This window comes from Nothobranchius furzeri, chromosome 4 (assembly GCF_043380555.1).
Source record: "Nothobranchius furzeri strain GRZ-AD chromosome 4, NfurGRZ-RIMD1, whole genome shotgun sequence".
Classification (NCBI taxonomy): Eukaryota; Metazoa; Chordata; class Actinopteri; order Cyprinodontiformes; family Nothobranchiidae; genus Nothobranchius; species Nothobranchius furzeri.
The window spans coordinates 59,419,485-59,435,511 of NC_091744.1; the positions used below are offsets into that span (position 1 = coordinate 59,419,485).

General features: G+C 40.2%; 1 protein-coding gene across 1 annotated transcript; it reads right to left on the reverse strand.

Moving 5' to 3' along the window:
- Positions 1–1,068: 1,068 nt before the first annotated feature.
- Positions 1,069–4,145, reverse strand: tmpob (thymopoietin b). Its single transcript, XM_015964018.3, has 6 exons — positions 3,690–4,145; positions 3,448–3,565; positions 2,000–2,155; positions 1,770–1,879; positions 1,588–1,688; positions 1,069–1,503 (listed from the first exon to the last, which is right to left on the reverse strand). The coding sequence occupies exons 1-6, from the start codon at positions 3,921–3,923 to the stop codon at positions 1,128–1,130; spliced, it is 1,095 nt and encodes a 364-aa protein (XP_015819504.1). The 5' UTR covers positions 3,924–4,145; the 3' UTR covers positions 1,069–1,127.
- Between the last annotated feature and the right edge of the window lie 11,882 nt (positions 4,146–16,027).

The window sequence follows — 16,027 nt, forward strand, 5'->3', positions numbered from 1 at the left end:
TTAAATTGGCATATTGCTTTAAATTGTTACCGTTAAATGTTTTATAAAAAAGTTGAATATTTAGAAAAATATCAAAATAGAAACAAAACACCTCAGAGGTCTTTCCACTCCCAACGTCGGGGAGGTTGGCTCCACCGTGTCATCTCTGTGGTCTGTGAGGTGGGCTATGTGGGTGCACGGCAACAGCCGGTCCAGTCCGGTACGGAGGACTGAAGGATCAGAAATCTTTTACTAAAGTGAATCAAACACAACAAAGCACTACAGCTCAGCGCATAGAAACAGAGCGGCTTACTGGTCGGGATTAACTTCAGAGTCCTTGACAAGTTTTAGCCAAATTCAAAGTATTGATTAAAAACGAGTACATTATTCTGGATTTTCTGCTTAGTAAATTGCCGAGATCATCAACACATGATGTCAAGATGCTTAAACTTAATTCACAGTCAGGTAAAAATCACGATTCCTTTATTGTAGTGGTTGACCGTAGACGGTGAACCTTTGAACCCGTGATAACATTTCTTTTTCCAATACCGATCACATCAAAATATCTGAAATGAAAGAACCTGAGCACCCTGGGGATGGGTGGGTTACTCTACCTACCTCTACAAAGCCAGTTCTGAAGCAGAAAAGTGGGAACGGTAGAAGCTCTGCTCTGTGTGTGAAGGAATATAAGAAAACGATAACAATGGGAGGGAACTAAGTGCTAACAAGTGTCCAGGCACTTCACCTTCAGAGTAACACCTGGCACCGAGCGTCGATTAAAAACTACAGTATGACCGTCAAGAACTACAACCATGCACGGATAAACTGGCCCCTCCCTTCTACACATAAGGGTTAAATGCACACAGACACAAACAATTCACAGATTTAAATCAACATTGAAATGAGTCTCTTCTGACTGCTGCGGAACAGTTACTCAGAAGCTACTGTTTGAGTATACTGCGCCCTTGTGGCGGGAGGAAAAGCTGAAGTCTGGCAAGAGAGAAAGTTCATCATTCCAATTAAAATTGTGTCCCTTGTCCAAATGCTGAGGAGGAAAAGATGTGAGTCAGATTTACTGCTGAAGTCGTAGGTTGCTGGACAGGGGGTGGGTGGGGTGATCCGGGCATGGCGTCGAACTGCTTAGTCTTTTAGTTGCCGGGGCTTTTGGGAGCACCGGCACCGAGGCCCAGGTAGGTGGCTCCCGTCTCCACGGCACTCTGGACCGGGATGATCACAGCATCTAGGAGGCCTTTCAAGGTGTTGATCTGATCAGCGCTCAGGTTCTGGTGGATGTAGCAGAGAGCACCGACCACCACCACGAGGAGCAGCAGCTTCAGCAACACGGACAGAAAGCCTCGCCGCGCGGGCGCTTTGCTCACGGAGCCGCTGGGCTGGGAGAACAACTCGGAGTAGGCGCGCGTCTCTGTGCGAACGCTGTGCTGCACACGGGACTCGTCCAACCAGTACTCACTGGGTTTTAAAGGCCGGCCTGCTGCTCCTCTGATGGGGCGCCTGCAGGTTGCACTGACAGGAAAAAACAGATCGTATCTACTTTAAAGCTCTACTAGCTAGCTTTATCAATTATTACACAAGACGCACGATAATTACCTGATGCCTGTCGGTGTGCTGATCTCATTGGCAAGGATATCTTCAACCACACTCTTGCTGGCCTTTATAGGAGTCTCCTCAATAATTATCTCCTCCACTACCTCTTAGAAAAAATAAAACACGCTCACACACATTGTAACTCTACAAGGTTAGATACTTAGGAACTGTAAGGTGTGACTGACTTTGGTTTGTCGTCTGCTGCTGGTCCTGACGGTGACAGGAGCGTTCCCTCTGCTCCTCATGGGCTTCTCCACCACAGGAACTGGTTCTGGTTCAGGAACAGTAATCTCGTCTAGAAGATGCAAATGAACAAGGACAAAAAAAAAAACAAAAAAAAAGAGGTGAGAAACGTGGCTGACTGTTGTGCTGTAATCTGTGTTCCTACTGAAGCCCAACAACAATGGGCTCTCACCATCTTCTCTATCGCTGTACTGGTCAGAGTTTGTGTTGCCATTCTGGTTGCTGTCTGCTTTGGGGAGAGTTGTGACGTCTGTAGGTGCTTCGGGTTCAGCTGCGGGCTCGTCCAAAAGCTTCTGCAGCTTCTTCTCGTACACTCTTCGGGTGGAAGCTAAGAGAACAGAGAAACGTTTGTAAATAACAGATCTGGTGCATACAGGCCACGCTTCAGGAAGAAGAACTTAAAGCATGTCTGAATGCGTACTTGAAGGTTCAAACTTACACAACATGTTATCCAAATACAAACTGTCACTATATTTTCACCTTTTTTATCCTTCCAACATGAAACATTCTGACTTGAGTTCACCTGCTTATAAGTGTCAGGAACTTCGTTAAACTGCAAACATGAACAGAATCAGTTATAGGTGTAACTAATGGACAGTTAATTTAAATTTTTACATGTAAATAAAATTTATCAGATTTTTTAAGTCAGCGTAGTTTAAACACAACATAATATAATGTCCTAAAAGGCTTGAATTAAATTAAAAAGCTGTAAAACTCCTAAAAAACGAACCAGTCAAGAACAGAAATCAATAATTGAATGTTTCCTGTAAGAGTTACAGTGTTGGAGGGAGATGATGTTAAATGCTGCAGCCATAATGTTGTTTTGATGCAATAAAGCACATCAGAAAAACCACAGAATTTGAATAAATAAAAACCCTGAACAGATCTGAGTCGTGCAAAGCAGGAGAAAATGGCTGAGTCTGTGAACAAAATAAACAAAGATCCATGCAAACCTTTTGAAACATCTCTGAGATCTAAGGGAGCGTTTTCCAATCCTGGCTCCTGCATGTTTGAGATGTTTCACAGTTTAAACAAACCTGATCTAAATCAGCAGATCACCAACAGGCTTCTGCTAACTTAATACACAGCTGAGAGATAATTCTATCACTGGAATCTGGTGTGTTGGAGCACGGACGTCTCATAATGCTCAGCGAGGGGTTCTCTGAGGAGCAGCATTGACAATGATTTATTTTAAAGGCTGTTACAGCTGATCACGAGGTTTAGAGATTTCCCATCTCGCTACAGCCATGGTGACTTACACATACAGAACTAATAGTTATGCTCAAAACAACATTTTTTACATTTCTGCTGTGCTGTAATCAATTAGTCAGTTTTCATGCACCTTTTATAAAATAACTCCTTAACATTGTAACGGTTTGTTACAACATGACTAATTTGGAAGAATTTAAAGAACATGTAACAAACATATTTAAGAATGTTTTGTTTATTTTTTTACATTTGATTATCCACACTCAAGGTTTAAGGGAAATGGTTTATTTCACTGTAAGTGGACCATATACATTTAAAAACAAACTATCACTTCACAAATTTTACTTGATCTTACGGAGTGTTTACAGCAGGTTTAAATGTAGTTGTGTGTGTGTGTATAACGGAACTCACCAACAACGGGCCCTGTGTCTAAACCATGTTTTGCCAGCTGTTGCTTCAACTCTTCATCAGTCAGATCTGTCACCTCCACATCCTCACTTCGAGGTTTGTCAGTCTTTTTCGTAGCTTTCTGCAGAAGAAAAAGACAGCCAAACGGGGAAAGGAATCATAAAGACGTAAAAAAAAGTCCAAAACTTTTCAGGCCAAACGAGATATTTTTTACACAGCATACAATTTAAAATAATAAAACCTACTCTTCCGGAGCGACTTCTGTTGGACACCACCGGAGGAGGCAGCTCTTCGTCGCTAGAGAAGGTGTCTGCAGGCGGACTCTTCTTGTTGTTCAGCACGGTCAGGTTCTTCAGATACAGCTGCACGTAAACCTCCTTTTTATGCTCCCCGCTCGGTAGAGGCACATTGTTCGCTGTAAGCTCGTTCTTCAGCTTATCTTTCGTAAGAACTGACGGATCTTCCAGAAACTCTGCCATGCTAACTCAGTTTGAAATTAACGCTATTTTTCGTCGCTGCTTGCGGCCCAGGAAGATGATCTAATTCGGCGCTACAAAAACAAAAACACTGAAGACGTAAAGTGGCGCCTACCCGCTGCCGATTTAGCTAGCAGCACAGACGCGCAAAATATGAAAATAAACGTACAGTTCTGCTTGTTAGCCCGAAAGAAAACACACTCACAGACAGCTTGGAATTTTCGCAAAAAGATCCACGGTCGTGCTGGGACTAAAACTCGCAGAGAAATATAAAATTTCCAGAAGTAAATTGACTGAGTTAGCTTAGCTTTAAACCGGTCTAGTTGCCTTTGCTCATCTGCGGTCGAAACAGGGCCATGATGTAAACGTCCTCGCTATTGGTCGAAGGGCTGCAGTAAGCTTGAATCTGATTGGCTACCTATGAATGGAACCCTGGCTGACTGCCGCCACAAAGGAAGCTGGGGCTGAGGACTTCGTGTAAATATTTCGCATGAAAATCGTATTCTGCTTTGTTTTTTTCTAATTATACAATAATCTTCATAGTTAATGTCAAATAATGTAGGTTCAGAGTTTTTGGGATAAGAGCCATTTTAGCAAATACTTTTGCGGTAAATGCATAAGTGTTATTGCAATTTATTAAATAAAACTTATTCGAATTTTTGTTACATTATTATGATTTGTGACTAATAGATGATACTGATAACTTCAGTGGTTAACATGAAATAATGTGGTAAATGTTTGTAGAATTTTTTTTCTTGTGAAACAGAAGAGGGCAGCAGAACCACGTAATTATAAGATAGAGCCTTGCCTCAAAGTCGGCAAATACCAGTGACGTAGGTTATTTAGGTCCAATGTTTAAAGTTTCTATATAAGTATGGACACTGATTCTGGTGGAGATGTGTTTCAGGAAGTGGCTATTATCAGTTTAAAGAAACACAACTGCACCTTGGCTGCACATGTTTAGTCATGAGGACGTATCTGGTGTGTGCTTACTAAAAAAAAGAAGAGACAACTAATTTTTTCTGGAATCCTCTGAGCCATTTAGCTTTTCCAAATGACCTATAATTTGGATTGCAGATTTCCTTCAGTCTTCCTGTTAGAGTTTTAAATAAAATGAGCTGAGAATCATTTGAGTTAGTTGCTTTTGGTCAGATTTTGAAAATGTCATGTACAACATAAATGATAGTGACAAATGACCCGCACTTGTATAGCGCCTCTCAGAGTAAGGACTCCAAAGTGCTATACACTACAGTGTATCATTCATCCATTCACACACACATTCACACACTGGTGGCGATGAGCTACGATGTAGCCACAGCTGCCCTGGGGCGCACTGACAGAGGTGAGGCTGCCGAGCACAGGCGCCACCGGTCCCTCCGACTACCACTAGCAGGCAAGGTGGGTTAAGTGTCTTGCCCAGGGACACAACAGCAGAATTCTCTGTCTGGAGCCGGGATCGAGCCTGCAACCTTTCAATTACTGGACATCAGCTCAACCTGTTGAGCTGCTGCTGCCCCATATATACATATGTTATTATTCAGAGTCTACACAGTGAATGACTCCGCCATTAACTTATTTGCTCAGTATTAGTTGACAGATGTTGTGGTCATCTTGACTTGACTGACTCCAGAAGTTACCCAATTAAAGACGTACATCCAGTGAAGCAGAGGTGTGGACTCGAGACACATGACTTGGACTCGAGTCAGACTCAAGTAATTATTTTGACGACTTCTGACTTGACTTGATAAAATCTATAAAGACTAATGACTTGACTCGGACTTGAAAGCCACTGACTTGCGACTTGAATCAACTTGCATCTGTTGACTTGTTGACGTGAGCATATTTGATATTTTAGCACATAAGTGGCACGACATGGACAAAAATCATAAATCATTGTTCGTTCTGGGTTTGATCTTGTTCTGCTAAATGCAGCAGCACTTTGTTTATAATAATATAATTTATTTATTATCATTGTCATTTAATTGAAGTTGGACAGATGACTTGATTATGACTTGAAAATTCAAAGTTAAGAACTTGGACTTGACTTGGACTTCCACATCATTGACTTTGGACTCAACTTGGACTTGGTTCTCTTTGACTTGGACTTGACTGGAAAGACTTGTGACTTACTTGTGACTTGCAAAGCAGTGACTTTGTCACACCTCTGCAGTGAATACATGAAGAAAGTTAAATTAATGTGTGCCTGGATGTTCAAGAGAAACTTAACTAAAAGACAGACATGACTGACACCAATGGCAAAGTTTGAAGCTAAATGCCGCACAATTGTAGATCTTGGAGTATGTGTTGAGGATGAGCTGTATCTACTTTTTATGGTAGTAAATGAACGTAGCGACCATTTAGCATCAGCTTGATTTCAAAAGTCAATCGGTTGTAAATGTGAAACCAGTGGTTACTTTTGTGTTGAGTTAAAATCTGTCCATGAGCTCATCAAATAAACACAAGCATAGAGAGACAAAGGCAAAAACATTATCACCCACCTTACAATTCAGTTAAAGTCTGGCCAATTGTTCAGGATTCATCCACATAACAGACTCAAAATAAAAATAAAAGACATTTTTATGTTGATTGTGGAGAAAACAGCAGTTCTGTTTACTTGGATTTGACAGTGTTAGGATATGTCCTGTTTGCCTTGAGTCTCTGGGCATGCTGGCCCAGTAACAACCCCCCTGTTTTCTGCGGACAGTGGTTTGAGGTGGCGCTAAGTGGCTCCCCACCTGTCCTTCACACTGACCTCTTGGGCTTTCTGGGATGCTGCTGCAGAAACGAAGCAATTGATCCCCACCTCAGCCCCAAACCACACAAAAACACAGCAATTCATGTATAGTTCACCTTTTCCATCGTGGATTTGCCAATGGAGTGTGAGCGTAAAAACTGTTGAGCCCTCGAGAAACACCTCTTAAGCTTTCTTTGTATGTAATTTACACAGAAAATAAGGTTCTGGCCAAAAATCACAGAGAGTGCCTCTTTAAGCATAACAGTCATGGCCTCTGAAAAATTATCAAAGCCTACTCTTTAATCGTCAACATTCGTATTTTCAGAATGAGCTCATTTAAAAAGGAACAGCTCCGCTGATGTCAACCGGTCTGAATATGTGACACATCTTGACAGATTATTTTTAGCTGAATCTAGAGAACAAATGAAACAACTGGCTAATGACAGTCAAACATAATTTATTTGAAAAGAAAAACCAATAAGCAGTTACATAAAGTTGAACAGTCGAATGAATTATTAAATGCTATGTTGTGTTTGGAAAAGACGGTGCATCTCAAATGAACACACTCCAACAGACATGCTCTTGAAAAAAGATTTCTGATCATTTAGAAAAATGTTGAACACAGCCTCCTCAGTTGAGTTTGTCTTGGATTTTCAACAATTTCTAAACACCAATTGAGCCGACCACAGAAGTACCTTAGGAAAAGTCAACCTTTACCACCCAAAGAACGTCTGATCCAATTCCACTGACACAACAGAATACACTCTTGTGAATTAATCAATGTTGCACAGTTCTAGCTTCCCTGTAAGATAGCAGACATGCCCTCCTTTGGACATGGATCTCTTGATTTGTCCAGAATTTCTTTCAAACTGTAACATGTATACATATTAATGTTTGACCATGCACAGCTGTAAAAGGGTCAGTATCCCTGCACTAATCTATCACTATAATCTCTAATCCTCAAAGGATGTTATTACTTACTGCCAAACTAATTTAGATCAAGTCCTGGGCAGTTTCCTGTGCAAAAATGAGGGTAGGATGTGGGCAGTAGGAACAGTGTATTCCAGAGCTGAGATTTGTGTGTCCTGGCCTTGGAACAGCCCTCTAGTAATGCTAACACAGTATATTTTCATCTGTTGACAATCTAAACTCCACTTAAAGGACACACACTTAGTTGTAGACATTTCTGTCAAAAGGAAAAATGAGACTCTCTCCCTGGCCTTGTTGATGCCCATTTGGCTACCTGCCTGTTTGTATCATAAGCACTCCACCATTTATTTGTATTACTATTATGATTTGGGCTTTTCCCGTTTTATTTGGCTCCTGAATACAGAGACACACTTGCTCATGTCCTCACTGAACTTCAGGCAAACATTATTGAGTGTGAAGGCAAGGAAGACGCCCACGCTGAGGCAGCCACGGGACAGCATGTTGGATCATTCAGTGGAAAAAATATCTGCACATTGTCGATACTTTACAAATAATCACAAAGATAAACTAGAACTGCAAGCAGTTATCAACGGGTTCCAAGCCCCCAGCGCCAGTCGCCCACCCGGCCCCGCCCTCACCTTCGCCAGTCCTCACGCGGTCCCGCCCCAAAAACACGTTCTCCCGCCGGCGTCCCGTCAGCTCACTTCAACCGGCGCAATGAAAGTAACACTCAGGATACGTCATTAAACCTGCAAAGCCTATACACATATCTTTCAGAGGCATGGCTGACTTCTCAATCGTGATTACAATGGAATTCCACTGTTTCCTTATTAAAGAACGTGAAGATTTAATGAGTGAGATTATCAAACAATCATCTATACATCAACAGAATATTACAGATAACATAAAGACTTGATAATGTCTTTAGATTTAATAGATTTTCAACAAAAACAATGAGTTTCATTTTGTGACTTACTGATCAATTGTTTTAAAAAATCATGAAAAATACATAAATCATCATAAAATTACCAAAATATTCTCACATGGCACTGTTAACATGCGGAATAATATGATGTTGTTTTTAAATCAGTTGACTCAAAGCTTTTTTGAAGAAAAATTAGGAAATATAACTATAAAGTTCACAACAAAAATTTAAATATTCATAAAAAAATAGTGCTACTTTCTATAATTAGGAGAAAAATCTCAGATCACCGTAGGTACGTGTGGAATGTTGTTAATGGCTTATATTTACTGTATACCTAAAAAGTTTTCTAACAAAAATTAATTACGTTGTTGTCCAACTATACAGAAAAACTGGTAAAAAGTTAAAAATTAATTAAAAATCTATGCTTTTGTACAGAAATCTCAAAATATTCCCAGGTTGCCTCTGTGACGTGAGAATTCTTTTTATATTTTTGTTGGGGTCATAAATGTAAAACTGTACTTACAATAAAATAATATTTGCATTAGTGTCTGTAGACAAAAATATGTCCTAAAATTAAACACAAGGGGGAGCTCATATCAAGACGACATTTTTTTGTTTCATAAACCACCTAAGAGTGAACTTTGTAGCAAATTACAAGAAGGTTGTGAGAACAGAATTTGCGCTACAATTGCTAGCCTAAAAATGTATTTTCATAAATATAAAGCGTAAACCTCAACATGGAGCTGCGGCTTTCGTGACATAAGCTCTAGCCTATCCAGCTAACACAATCTGGAAATCTTAGCCTCTTACATGCAAATAATGATTTTTAGGAAATTTTTCAAATTTGAAATTTTAAATTATCATAAGCCACGCCCACTTTGATAAATCATTACCATATTGATAATGTAATCTTAAGACTCTATAGTGATGACAACCACTAAGTTTCGTGCAGATCCATTTAGCCAGTTCAGCAGTATAATTTCTTCCCAGTTATAGCGCCCCCTATTGTTTAATCAAGTTGAAAACCAGGACATACACTTGAATTGACCTTAGGTATGACTGTTATGAACAGCTTTGAAAAATGTCAAAATCTTTTGAAGTTACTCTAAAAAAACTTTTTCATTCTCCAAAATTTAAAAAAAAAAATCATATTAAAAAAAATAAGCAAATTATCCAAAATCCCTTCACATCTTTTGGTCAGCCGCTCCTCCTCTCTTGTCAGGGAAAGATGTGATGTGATTGAGTTTGACGGCCGGGAGGAGTTAACGAAAGTACGTTGGACTTACTATGCAAATTTCTACTAATTTGCATAAGTTTAAAACATTTTGTAAAATACTCATCTAAATTTGACTGACTCAATGAACATACTGGATGAGATCATTTGTTTTTTTACGAAAGTAATGGGGAGAAACATGCCAAAAATATTTTTGGGGTACCACAGCGCCACCTATTGGACAAAATTCAAAAAATTTTCTGTGATTGTAGATGTCATTATGACTGATATGAATTGTAATTTTCTGTATAGAATATGTATTTTTCAGGAGTAAATGGGCGAAAACGTTTAAAGCCTATTTATAGCCTATAAGCCACGCCCACTTTTTAATCATTTTCAAAATATAGCTTAAGGGTCCGATGATTAACATATGTGCCAAGTTCTGTGGAAATCCATCAAGCCGTTTAGCTGAAACAAACTTTTTGACTCTTTAGCGCCCCCTATTGGTGAATCCACACAAAATCGGGTAGATAGGGCTTACCGCTCATACTTCATAAGGGTCTGGAGTCTCATAAATTTATCTTGAGAAATGGTGAAGATATCATCAATTACCACATGTGCTAGCTAGCACACTGATTTTGACATGGTGTCATTAGCCCAATTTTCAATATTTCTGCATTTTTCTTTCATCACCACAACTTATCTTAGTCCATAGATCATATGTACGAAGTTTGAAGTTGATTCGACGAAAAATGACGAATAGGTGATTAAAAGTAAGTTTTGCGTTTTTTGCGATCTAGCAAAAAATCTAGTTAGGCGGAAATGGGCGTGGCCAATACAAAAAAGATGGAGAATCACCCAAGGATCATGTACATATAAAGTTTATGACTGTACGACATACGGTTTGGGAGCTAGTAGCTGAAACGTGTTGACCTCCGCAATAGCGCCACCTAGGTGACGCGGGGTCCAAATTTTCGAAACTGAGTAGCGGTCAGGATTTTCTATCAGACTGCCATGTCAGATTTTCCCTGGCAATTTCAGGCTCTTGCCCCCATAAAGATCAAGCGGAGAAGAATAATAAATAATAATGAAAAATCCGTAGAAAAACAATAGGGTTCCCTGCCCTTTGGGCTTGGAACCCTAATAATGTATCTGTTACGCAGTCAGTAAAGCTGTTTACTGCATTCCCTGGGATCAATTTTTATACATGTGAGAACAGTTCAAGCCGAGCTAACGACCCACCCCCCTTTGAAAAAAATAATTAAGAGATTTAATTACTGCAAGGACTTTTTCAATGACAGAGATTTAACTTACCCAAACGATTTATGCAGCTATATATACACTGAGTTTCTTGGAATTGTTTCTGTGCATATTGCAAAGCAGATTTTTTCCAACGAAATCCCTTCAGAGTTTGTGTAAAATTCCTAGTGGGTTGGTCAACTGTTCTTATGTTTTCAGTTTTGCAGTGTGCCATGAGCAAGTCCAGGAGGAAAGTTAGCAAATGTGCAGACTTAAGCTGAAGGGTTCACAGTACAGGTTAAAGCCCGTATGCACTATTACTGGCTTTGCACCAGTTGTTTGGTGCATTTGCTGCTGTCTTGTATGTGTATGTATTTGTTAACCATTGTTAAACACAGAGTTTCAGGCCTTCCCCTTTACTGAATACAAAACACGTTCCCCTAACCCACCCTTTAATTTTGAAATCCTTTGGCTGAGCTAGAAGGTGGTGAAAACATTCACAAAAATACCAAATAAGAATACAAAAAAGAGAATTACTTGATTTATTTAAAAAAAGAAAGATCATCACTATTTGTTCCTATGACCTTTGACATTGCTCACAGTTTTCTCTAAAATGAACCCTTTTCACTTTCTTACCAAAGTTTATTGGCAACAGGATCAAGACAAATTTTGCCTATAGGGAGCCTAAAGCCTAATTTATACTCCTCCGTTAGCTCCACGAGGGAGAGACACACACGCACAGATGGAGACGTTTTGTTCTCGGAATTCTCCGTCTCCTGGGGATTGTTGCGAAGCAATTCCCCACCAGGACAACAGTAGTCGTAGCACTTTTCTGTGGTATCCTGTCATGTATCCAGTATCCAGATAGTGCATTTACAAATGTGTTTTTTTGTATTTAAGAGACTTTTTAACATGGACTAATTTATATATAAATATCCTCGGCTCTTTATGTTTTTGAGAGCGCAATGGCGGCGCTGTCGACGACAGCGACGTCCTGATCAATCACTAGCTTTCATTCTCTGTCTCGTTTGATGGATGTTTAGAAAATAGACCTCGAGTCCATCCGTCCTTGCGAACCTGTTGGAGAGCCCTCGCAAGGACGGATAATGACGTTGTGTATCTCCGTCCCGACACAGACGGAGAAGTATAAATTATACTTAAGTCTCCTCCATTTCCGGTTGGCTCATAGGTCCCCGGAAGAACTTGAAAATCAAGCAAGTCAACAGGGCTAAAAGGGCTATTTTCTAATCTGCTTTGCCTTAGGCCCTGGATTGCACATGTGTTGTGCTTCAATTTAAAAGAAAAGTAATGATGTGTGTTTCGACCACACCAGTCACGTACTTAGAGATTTATCAGCTTGTAAAAATTCGTAATTAGCATGACTACAAATCAGACGTCGGTACGTCGCATATGTGACGTCAGCACATAATCTCTCCGCTAGCGTAGCTGCTACTTACCACATGGTCAGATTTATAGTGGTTCTTTGATGTTTTACCACCAATCTTACACCTGAAACTAGTTTAAAAAATCTTTACTTTGGAAAGTCTTTATAATAACGGTAATAATCACAGTGGCATCTGGTGAATTTGATTTTTTTGTTTGTTTATTGTTTATTTGAAAAGGGACATAAAAAAAGAAAGAAAACTAAGACCATTATAACAAATTATGTAATGCCTGTATCACAGTGTTATAGCCATGGCTAATTCACGACACCTGTCCCTAGTAGGGCTTTCACAGTTCAGCTAACACTAATATATAAAATCAGTATAACAAGTAGACACATCCATTCAACACACGCAGATGCTTGCCTCGTACACATATACATTTCATGTGATATGGTCACACTTCTGCTGCTGTATTAACCAGGATTTTGTTTCTTTTTTAAAAGTGGTCAGTTTTGTTTTGGTTTTTGTATTTGTAGGAAGACCTACAAATATAAAAGCATCTGTTTTCAGATGCGCTAACCACATATCACCACTAAGGGACGCCAAATCACCATTCTTATGCGTCACACAATTTGAACCAATTGGACAGGTGCCTGGCCCACAAGCATTTGCAGCAATAAATTTAGACCCAAAACATGCTTAATATTCATCAACATATGCAAACTGCACAAATATTTAAGGGGCAAAAGTCTAATCTAAAATCCAGTTAAATTAAAGCCCAGACTTTCCTCTTTACAACAATCTTAAGTAGTAGTGCAAAACTCACGAAGCAGTGCAGCAGCAAAACAAAGCTAATGTCATGAGGTCAAAAGCGTTAATTCAGTCTTACCTTTATTCAAAAGCGTTAATTCAGTCTTACCTTTGTTGGTCTATGGTCATAAAAATCCATTATATTAACTCATTCACTGCCAATGACAACTAAAGTCGTCATTTGCATTTTTTTTTTTACTGTTTGGGCATCAGAACGAGCCCCCGCACTGAGAGAACAAACAGCTCTCAGCTCTGAAGCCGATCTTCATCCGCATACGTCGCACGTCACATGATCAGGATGCAGAACATCCATGTGTTAGGAGATCGTTTTGGGCTGTTCCTGTAAAAAAAAGGGGAGGCGCGAACCGGAAAAGCTTCTGCCGATCACAATTCAACAATGGATTATGAAAGAACGAATAACGCTCGAAACACGCGGTTTCTTCCTGATGTAAGAGGCAAGCCTCCGCTTTGTTTTGGTTGTTTGGCGTCAACATCATCCTATTGCGCAACGTTCTGTGACTCTTAAAAAAACAGTAAAAACTGTGAGAAACGCTGGCAGCGAAGGCCTTTAGCGATCAGGAAACGGCTGGCAGTGAATGAGTTAAAAAAACACTTGGTTTGCGTAATCCGTTGTCCCAACGTCACACTAAGCTGATTCCTGACTATCTTTGGCTGTTTTTATCTGCTAGTGAGTGTTTTCAAATCTCCAATGCCAAATTTCATAATTTTTTGGTTCTCCATAATAAAAAAAATCCCCAAGGTGTACTCAGCTGCTCCAAAATGAACAAAGAACAGTGAGCTAAAAAAAAACCCACTGAACTGTGGAAAGTTTCTAATCTCTGCGACCAAAGGCTCTCCTATTCTTTGTATTGGAGGGGGTAAAGATTGCTCTACCCAAAAAGGAACAGGAAAAATGTCATAAGACAGTTCGGTTGTAGCAGGGATCATTCTGCTTTGTTCAAAAGATCTAGTCTTTTGAATGGCTCTTTGAGGTAAAAAATTCCCTTCAAAAAAACCATCCCTACGGGCTTGTAAATAAATTACTGACAGTATTTTTGTTTATCAGCCATCCAACCATTTTCAGCCATCCAACCAGGATTTAAAAGGTGGAGATAGAACGACATTCTTCTAGGGCTGGCATCAGTACTAAGTCCTGTCCCCTCCTTATGCAAACAAATGGGACATTGTCCTTACAAAGGAATAAAAATACCCTCTGATTATCTTTTTCTGAGTGTTAATATTTGTTGATTTAAAATGTTCTTATGCATGTTCAAATGTTGGTATGTTTAGATGCTATCATTAATTGTTGCTTAAAAACACAACGGTTGAGTATGTCTACTCAGGGGCTCTCATGGGAGCTCTGAATGCAGTCCATCACCATAACCGACTTGAGTTGGCAAACACTCACATTCGATGGCGTTTGGCACGTTCGAGAGGTGTTCTGTTCACAGAAGAGTTCCGGTTTTCACTGTTTAAGGCAGATGGCAGACTGCGTATGTGGTGTTGTGTGGGTGAGCGATTTGTTGATGTCAACGTTGTGGAACGAGTGGCCCATGGTGGTGGTGGGGTACTGGTATGGGCAGGCGTATGTTAAGGACAATGAACACAGGTGTGTTTCATTGATGGCATTTTGAATGCACAGAGGTACCATGACAAGATCCTGAGGCCCATTGTTTTGTCATTCATCCACGACCATCACCTCATGTTGCAGCATGATAACGCACGACCCCATATTGCAAGGATCTGTACACAAGTTCTGGAAGCTGAAAACATCCCAGTTCTTGCCTGGCCAGCATACTCACCAGACATGTCACCCATTGAGCATGTTTGGGATGCTCTGGATTGACGTATACAACAGCGGGTTCCTGCAAATATTCAGCAACTCTACACAGCTATTGAAGAGGAGTGGACCAAAATTCCACAGGCTACAATCAACAACGTGATCAACTCTATGGGACGGAGATGTGTTGCCCTGCGTGAGCCAAATGGTGGTCACACCAGATACTGACTGGTGTTCTGCTCCACCAACCCCCTTAAAGCAAAACTGTGCACATATCAGGGTGTCCTTTTATTGTGGGCAGTCTAGGGCACACCTGTACACTATATATGCTGTTTAATTGGCCCCTTGATATGCCACACCTGTGAGGTGGGATGGATTATCTGGGTAAAGGAAAAGTGCTCACTAACACACATGTAGACAGATTTCAGAACAATGTTTGAGTCATCGGTCTTTTATGTACATAGACAAATTTTCAGATGTTTGAGTTCAACTCATGAAAAATGGGAGCAAAAACAAAAGTGTTGCGTTTATATTTTTGTTCAGTGTAGCTAGCATAAAGTTAAAGTCCCATTAGTTGTTTATTTGTGCCTTTGAGCTATCCTCTGGGGGAGCAGTGAGCTGCAGACACGGCCACACCCAGGACCCATCTGGTCGTTAAACTCTCCAATCAAATACCTTAATGTTGAGTGTCAAGCAGGGAGGCATTGGGTCATATTTTTAAAGTTTTTGGTATGACTCGACCATGGATTTAAACCCACAATTTCCCAGTCTCAGGACAGACACTCGTACCACTAGGCCATTGAATGCCAGTTTTGACTCGAAACAGAAAAACAGTATAACTATAAATAAAGTAAATAAATATATGTTGCAAAGCTGTCTCCTAAATTCAAATGGAAAATGTTTTGTAGCACTGTTAGATCAGGAATGATGTGTGTGTGTGTGTGTGTGTGGTGGTGATGGGGGAGTAATAGGTCAGCCATTTTCACGCTGAGAACCACTTTCCTGCCTGCTGTTTACCTTCTGCCTGAAGAATAGGCATCAGCCATGAGCATGAAACACAGCTGGTGTGGATGTTTGCATGGAAACTGAAA

What these genes read in the sequence shown, in the direction of transcription:
- tmpob (XM_015964018.3), bottom strand. Translation starts at nt 3,923, where the DNA reads ATGGCAGAGTTTCTGGAAGATCCGTCAGTTCTTACGAAAGATAAGCTG. An exon ending in GTACAGCGATAGAGAAGATG is followed by an intron (nt 1,880 to 1,999) that starts GTGAGAGCCCAT and finishes TGCATCTTCTAG; the next exon opens with ACGAGATTACTGTTCCTGAA. An exon ending in GCAGCAGACGACAAACCAAA is followed by an intron (nt 1,689 to 1,769) that starts GTCAGTCACACC and finishes TTTTTCTAAGAG; the next exon opens with GTAGTGGAGGAGATAATTAT.